We start from the raw sequence: 7752 nt of genomic DNA on the forward strand, positions 1-7752 counted from the left end.
CCACAGTAATTACGTATTTCTTTGGTAGCATTGGTTTTCCTCCAGTTGTCCATATTCCGTCGTCATCTTGGTTTGCTTCCCACTTTTTCCATTGTTCCTTTTCTTCTGCTGAACAGTCTTTCTCATACATGGTTTTGAGGTCTGTTACTTTTGTCCATTCGCTTTGGTCCATTGCTGGGATTGCAACCATGCATTCTTTCAGAGGCTGTCGGGCTGCAGCCTTTGCAGCCGCGTCAGCTAAGGCATTTCCTTTACTAATTTCTGTAGTGCCCTTAGTATGGGCTGGGCAGCGTATGACAGCAATTTCTTTAGGTAGTTGGATTAATTCTAGCAAGTTAAATATTTCTTCTCCATTAGATACTCTTTTCCCTGATGATGTGAAAAATCCTCACTCTTTCCTTCACATTCCAGTTGCATGACATACCCCAAAGACATACTGAGAGTTGATATAAATATTGACTCGTTTACCTTTTCCCAGACGTGCTGCGTGCATTAGAGCTACCAGCTCCGCTCCTTGTGCACGCATCCTTGTTGGGAGAGGTTCAGCTTCTATTACTTGCCCTTGACTGACCACAGCATATCCAGTCCATCGTTGTCCGTGCAGGTAGTAAGATGAGCCATCTACAAACAGAGTTAGGTCTGGATTCTGCAAAGGAACATCAGTTAAATCTGTTTGCGGTTTACTTGAAGTGTGCATCACCTGCTCACACTGCTGATGTTCTTCCCCATCGTCAGGTAAAGGTATTAGGGTTGCTGGATTCAAGGTGTTGCACCTTTTCAAAATTACATTATCCACCATTAGAAGGATCAGTTCGTATCTGTGTGCCCGTTGTGGCAATAAGGCTTGAGTTGCATACTGTTTCAACAGTATTTCCACCTCGTGTGGGACATAAACTGTTACATGGCAACCCAGAATGACGGGGCAGCTTCTTTCAAATACTGTGGCTGCTGCTGCCACTGATTTAATGCAGGCTGGTGCACCTGCTGCAGCTGAATCTAGCTGTGCGGAGTAGTATGCAACCGGTCTCTGGTGAGGTCCTAAATTCTGCGTTATCACTCCACTGGCTATTCCTTTTCGTTCATGTACATATAAATTGAAGGACTTTGTATAATCCAGGAGCCCAAGAGTGGGAGCTGATGCCAAAGCTTCTTTTATCACCTTAAAACCTTGCTCCTTTCCCGGACCCCACACAACAGGTTCTACCTCCTCATTTCTCTTTGCTTCTGTCAGAGATTTTGTTAATTCTCCCAACCCAGGAATCCACGGTCAACAAAATCCCACAGCTCCAAGGAACCCTCACAACAGTTTCTTTGTGACCGGACACAGAAGCTTGATTATAGCTTCTATTCTTTCTGCGTCTATTACCTGCTGCCCTTCCTTTAGGATAAACCCTAAATATTTAACTTCCTTCTGACACAGCTGACGTTTGGACAGAGATGCACGATGACCTTTCTCTGCCAAGGCAAGTACGTAGATGTATAGTGTCTTTTATACAGGCGTCCTCATCTTTACTTGCTATCAGCAAATCATCTACATATTGTACAAGAGCTGATTCGCCTGGTAGTTTCATGTCTCTCAAATAATTTCCCAGAATTCATGAAAAAATTGTAGGAGGGCCTGCAAACCCTTGTGGGAGACACGTCCAGGTTAATTGTTGTCCTTTCCATGTAAAGGCAAACGAAAGTTGGCTGTCCTCATAAATTTAAATTTAAGCTAAACGACTAGCATTTCTTAACACTGCCGCCACCACGGTGGCGGCGGGGCAGGAGGGCTACCCCGGGGCACTCGCTTCCCGGCCTTCCTCCGCCACCCTGCGGCGTCTGCGGACTCTCCGGGCCGCCGGGGGGAGCTCACGCCCGGCTGGAAACGAAGCCGCGGGCGGCGCCCTGAGGCCCGGGCTGCCGGCGGGGCGCACCGTGTCGGGCAGCGCCACCGCGCGGGGGCCGCGGGGCTCGAGGCCGTTGGGGCGCGAGGGGCGGCTCGAGCGGGTCAAACTGTGATGTCACTGCCACAGAAGGGGGCAGCACGCCTCGCTGCGTCAGTGCGGTGAGGGGACCAGCGCGCTGGTCTGTCCCCCCTCCTGCTCTTCAGGGGGCCCGGGATGGATAGTGTGGCCAAAGCAGCCTCCTGCGGAGGAACCGACATCGGTGGGAGGAAAACCAGTACAGAGGAGAGCCAGTGCTGGAATGAAGGGCTGTCCCGCCTTCTCCGGGTCCAGCCCCCACACCTGACCGGCGTGGCGGTGACACAAGGTACGTGTTTTGCCATGGTTGCTTCACCTCTTTCAAAGAGATACTCGCTCTTGGCTGGAGCCTGGGCTGCTTCCTCAGACACCTTCCAGACCCTGATTCTCCGGCAGATGATCCTGTCCTGTGCCAGGAACTGCCGCAGGGCCCGGACAATCCAGAGCAGGAGAAATAAGCAATTCTGTCCTTCCTCAGGCTGAGTAGCAAGGCTGAATTCTCTCCGTTTTCCCTTGTTAGATCTGAAATTGCTCTTCCTGTGAACTTCAAGCTGTGCTAACTGTAGAGGTGTCGTTTTTCTTTGCAGATAATCACACAGTAGGAGCAGAAGACCCAACTGACCTGCAAACACCACTGGAAGTAAGCTGATTTGATTCTGACTGCAGACGGGAGCAGGATGGCTGGGCATAAAGAGTCTTAGCTAGCAGAATTTCCACATGGTGTATTTATTTAAGTATACGGATGTGCCTAGTGCCAAAACGCCGCCGGCTGGCAAACTGGCCTGCACCAGACTTCACCACAGCAGCAAAAGCAGCTCAGGCGAGCTACTGATTACAGGTGCCTTATTTCAGGAGCTGCTCAGGTGAAGTGTTAGTTCTCGGTATTCACAGGCTTCTCTAAGTTCAAGCTAGTCTCTGTTACATTGCTCAACAAATGCCAAGTGGTTAATATGAATGTAAGTACAGTGATTGTTTGATTGTTTCAATATACTTCTAACTGTATGCAGGGCTAGGACCATACAACAGGAGCTGTCACTCTTTACTGATGTTTTTCAGTAAGAAATCAGACTTGCTGAAGTATTCTGAAATCGGAAGCATTACTTGCAAACTACAATTTCCACTTGAATAATCACTAGCAAAGTATGTTTGGGTTTTGGTTTTAGTATCAGTATAGTTGCATAACTCGGGTATAGGATGTACAGTAGTTCTCTGCCTGCCTCTTTTCCTCCTCTTGCATGTTTTGGGGAGTTCTCTTCCAAAGCAGACGGCATGGAAAGCTAGACAAATTTTGGTCTACGCACATGGCTCATTCCTTTAGCTGAGATTTTCACTGAGCTTCCAAATCCCTGTGACCTAAGAATGATTCACTCAGAGAAAAATCCTTTGATCTATGTAAAGAATTTGCACTATTTATTTCAAAGCACTTCTAAGTCATTAAAGCTTAGCCAACGTTACTTCTGTTCATGCAGAATACTAGGCTTTCCCTTTACTAATCCCAGAGACGGTCCAACTTTCCTATGTTGTCCAACCAGTACACCACAGTCTAAACCAGAAAGATGATTTCTGGAACTAGAGTATGAACTCTACCAGAAGCACCTTTGGTCTCACTGCAAAGACTAAGATCCAAAGTAATGCTAGATGTGACAGTACTTTCTGTAACGTGAGCAACTGTCTGTGAAGAACTATGCTGAAATTCTTCCAATACTGCAAATAAGTTTCTAAATGGCTATTGAATGGTGAAAGAAGCATTTGATGAACTCCCATTGACTCAGGCTGGGTGAAAACCATCTTGGGACTGGAAAAGAAACAGAATTTCAACTGAGAAAATATCCTAACTCATCTCAATATTTAAAACAAAAAACAACCCAAAACCCCCTGCCTACCAATTTTCTGACATTTATTTTATACATTTTAGGTTCTTCAGCAACAGCTGGAAGCATTTCAGACATTTCGGCAACAGACTCTGGAGAATATTAACACGGTAAAAGCAGAACACAAATGCTCTTAAGATACAAAAGCCTCCCACTGCATTTTTAGATGCTGCCATAGGTGTTTTAAGTAAGACCTGTTCTTAGACTATTGTGTACATGAAGTATACGTTCAATCATCTGTCTATCTTAAAATAGGTGATAAGATAATCTCACTTCTAGGTTCTTGCTCCTTCTTAGTCACACTATTATTTGGGGGCTTATAAAAACTATTTAAAAGCCTCAGAAGAACGGAGGAAAACCAAAACTGAGTTAGGAATAAAAAAGGGAAGGACTACATCCTTCTCTGCTTTATATCACTGTAAACTCAAGGAAGCTCTGTTGTTTTCAAAGAAGTTAATTCCACATTATGCCCCTGTCAGCAGAACCTGTTTTGTTGTTGCAAACCGCCACGTTTCACAAAATGCTAAGCCACCTTTTCAGGAGCATTTTTCTGCCATTGTTTTATCTGGTTCTTTATATAAAAGCTAAATAGCTGATGCTGGAAGGACATTTAGCTTTACACTTTGTTGGTTATAAACAATTCCATATTCCTACATGCCATTTCCATCTGGTCTGTCCTTCCTAAGAGAAAACTTCTTGAGTCATAGAGTATTTTTGGAAAATTAAATATCTCTACATTTAAGTTTTCTGTAAACAATCTCAATCTTTTTCAGGTACAGTCTAAATTCCGTGAGATACTAAATAAAAATAAAAATAAAAATACATGCGAAAGGAAAACTCCACTATGTAGTTCAGACAAGATTCTGCACACGATGACTTGCACACGAAGCGATGCACCTCTGGTATGTTTAACAATTTTTACCTACAAACAAGTTATTCCTTAGCTGGACCTTGGATTTTGAGAGTGATGTGTTTTTTGGAAAATAGCTCAAGGGGTAGTCTCGGTTTAAAACCAAACAACAACAGTATCTTCTTCCTGAGATTTTTCTGGGTAGCAGAACTTCAGCCATAATTACATATACTATTCCCTCCCACCCACTATGATTAAAACTCAGTTTCTGTTCTGCACAGGTGAAACTGTAACCTGATCTTCCCCAAATTCATATGGATTCTCTGCAGTGGGCATGGAATGCAATGCAAAGCATTTAGGGAGACAGGGCAGAGAGTCAAGGAGAGAAGAGAGAGAAATGGGGACAGGGAATAAATTTTGTCCCTCTCCTATGAAGTGCTGCATAAACCCTACTTTTTCTGTCTATATTTAGTGTGAACTCCAGTTTGCCCTTATTTCATAGGGACTGGGATGACAAAAACAATCAAAGACAAACTATAGTCTCCTGAAGTCCTCTCTCCTCTGCTGGAAATACACTTAATCAATTTAAGACACTTGCTTGGTATTTTGTGCCTGCTCCAAAGCCCAGTACTGAACGAAATGGGGCCTACGATAATTTTTCACATTCTTCAAACGGGTAAATGGCACTGGCAGAGGTAAACTGTACAAGTCTTGATTGATAAGGGGCTTTGGTAACAATTTAGTTGTCTTATGCTTCCAGTACTGCACTGTTACACAATTTTCCCAGCATGACAGTTTTTTGTACATTTGGTTTTAACTTTGTGGGGTAGCTTATGGAAAATCCTGAATCGCTGCCTGCTAAGAGAAAAGTTCATCATGATCAACAACCCTGTTCAGATGAGCACGTGGAAGCAAATTCCAATACTGGAAACGTCGTCAGTGATACAAATATTCCACACAGGATTTCGCTTAAAACTGTAGCAACTGAAAAGGCTGGAAATTCAGAAGATCTGTTTGGAAACAACAGGATACTTGCAATCGAAAATGAACATAAATGTGGACATTTGCTATCTGGCACTCATTTGGAGACAGAAAGGCTGAATGCTGCCCATGAGAACGTCATTTTGAGTGAATCTAAACATCATATACTTTCTCCCAAGTTTGGGAAAGGATTTCATAAAGTAGACAACACTAACTATCCTACCAAGCTGCTGAAACAAGAACTTCAGAAGTCAGTCCATAGTGATTTGGATTCGTTAGCAGATAATACAGAAAAATCTGGCTTTTTATCCAGAGAAAAGTTAAATAACTTAAAAGAAGGTGCAGAAATGGCAACCTCTTCAGATGAATCACATACTGGTTTAGTTCCAGTTAAAGAAAATGGCCTACATTTTGATCAAGAATTTTATAAAGGCTCCAAATGTGCCAATGTATGGGGTGGTTCTCCTACAACAGTATACAGTGAAAAAGCAGAATCTCAAAGCAAAAATGGACATAAAGAATTCAGAATCAATTACAGTGAACGTGACAGATTCCAGGTTAATTCCGAGATGGTGAAAGATAAGCTACTAATGCTTGATAACAAAGAGCAACTAAAAAAAGAAAAAGAGCAACAACAGACTACTTTAAGTCAAACGTTACTGAGGCCAGGAAATCAGACGTTCAGCAAAATCAAAGTAGCCTCTGAATATGATGGCAAAATCGACACATTGCAAGAGTCCCTGAAAAATTTTGAGCATTTGCAAAAACCAGTACATGATCGTCTGAATGATAGTTTAGCTCTTAAGAACAAAGCGGAACCTCTTACTGTTACCATACAGTCTTCGGAAGAAAAAATATCAACATGTAATACGCAAATTAAGGATTTAGCTGAAGAAAAGAACAGTGTGCAAATCCAGTTGGTTAAATCACAAGAAGACAACAAGGAATGTATTAAGGAAGCAAAGAACTCCTTAAGAAAATGTAAAGAACTCCAAAACCAGAAAAACATCCTTGAGGAAGAGAGGAATCAACTCCATAATGGAAACCAGCATTCAATACAGACACAACATGATTTTCCAATTAGGAACCAGAAAGTAGAAGAAAAGATGACCGCTGTTACCTGTGAAAGAGAGAGGCTCAGTGTAATCCTAAAGCTCTTGCAAAAGGAATGCTTCAAGTTAAAAGAAACAAATGAAAAACTTAAGACAGAAATATCCAGGCTTACAAAAGAAAAAAGTTCCCTAGAACAAGAGCCTGAAAGAAATCAGAGTGAAATGCAACAAATAAAAGAAAAAGAAACCACAATAAAATCTGAACTGGAAACTCATCTTCAGTTAATGCAAACACTGGAAGCCAAAAAAATTAACCTTGAAATAACCCTACAAGAATGTTCTAATACTGAACAGATGCTGCAGAAGGACTTTGAGAAACTCCAATCCAATAAGGCTTATACAAAAAAGAAACTCATGACTGAACTCAGAAATGCAAAGGCAGATATTGATCTTTTAAAGTCTAACTTGACCAGTGCAAACAGAGAATGCAAAAGGTTATCAACAGCAGTAACAAACGTCACAGAGGAAAATCAGTTACTTAAGAAAGAACTGCAAGAATATAGACAAGGCACTTCCAAATGTGATGCCTGGCTGCGTCAGTGCGGTGAGGGGACCAGCGCGCTGGTCTGTCCCCCTCCTGCTCTTCAGGGGGGCCCGGGATGGATAGTGTGGCCAAAGCAGCCTCCTGCGGAGGAACCGACATCGGTGGGAGGAAAACCAGTACAGAGGAGAGCCAGTGCTGGAATGAAGGGCTGTCCCGCCTTCTCCGGGTCCAGCCCCCACACCTGACCGGCGTGGCGGTGACACAAGGTACGTGTTTTGCCATGGTTGCTTCACCTCTTTCAAAGAGATACTCGCTCTTGGCTGGAGCCTGGGCTGCTTCCTCAGACACCTTCCAGACCCTGATTCTCCGGCAGATGATCCTGTCCTGTGCCAGGAACTGCCGCAGGGCCCGGACAATCCAGAGCAGGAGAAATAAGCAATTCTGTCCTTCCTCAGGCTGAGTAGCAAGGCTGAATTCTCTCCGTTTTCCC

General features: G+C 43.5%; 1 protein-coding gene across 1 annotated transcript; it reads left to right on the top strand.

The window, feature by feature from the left end:
* The first annotated feature begins 2102 nt into the window (after positions 1 to 2102).
* CCDC110 (coiled-coil domain containing 110) lies at positions 2103 to 7507 on the top strand. Its single transcript, XM_050895565.1, has 5 exons — positions 2103 to 2253; positions 2552 to 2604; positions 3880 to 3945; positions 4609 to 4737; positions 5516 to 7507. The coding sequence occupies exons 1-5, from the start codon at positions 2103 to 2105 to the stop codon at positions 7505 to 7507; spliced, it is 2391 nt and encodes a 796-aa protein (XP_050751522.1).
* Positions 7508 to 7752: the final 245 nt, after the last annotated feature.

This window comes from Gymnogyps californianus, chromosome 4, assembly GCF_018139145.2.
Source record: "Gymnogyps californianus isolate 813 chromosome 4, ASM1813914v2, whole genome shotgun sequence".
NCBI classification, from domain to species: Eukaryota; Metazoa; Chordata; class Aves; order Accipitriformes; family Cathartidae; genus Gymnogyps; species Gymnogyps californianus.

Bases quoted from the DNA above. Each gene is read 5' to 3' on its own strand.
- CCDC110 (XM_050895565.1), top strand. From the start codon at position 2,103: ATGGATAGTGTGGCCAAAGCAGCCTCCTGCGGAGGAACCGACATCGGT. The intron at 2,254-2,551 runs GTACGTGTTTTG...TTTTCTTTGCAG, and splicing joins CGGCGTGGCGGTGACACAAG to ATAATCACACAGTAGGAGCA. The intron at 2,605-3,879 runs GTAAGCTGATTT...TATACATTTTAG, and splicing joins ACCTGCAAACACCACTGGAA to GTTCTTCAGCAACAGCTGGA.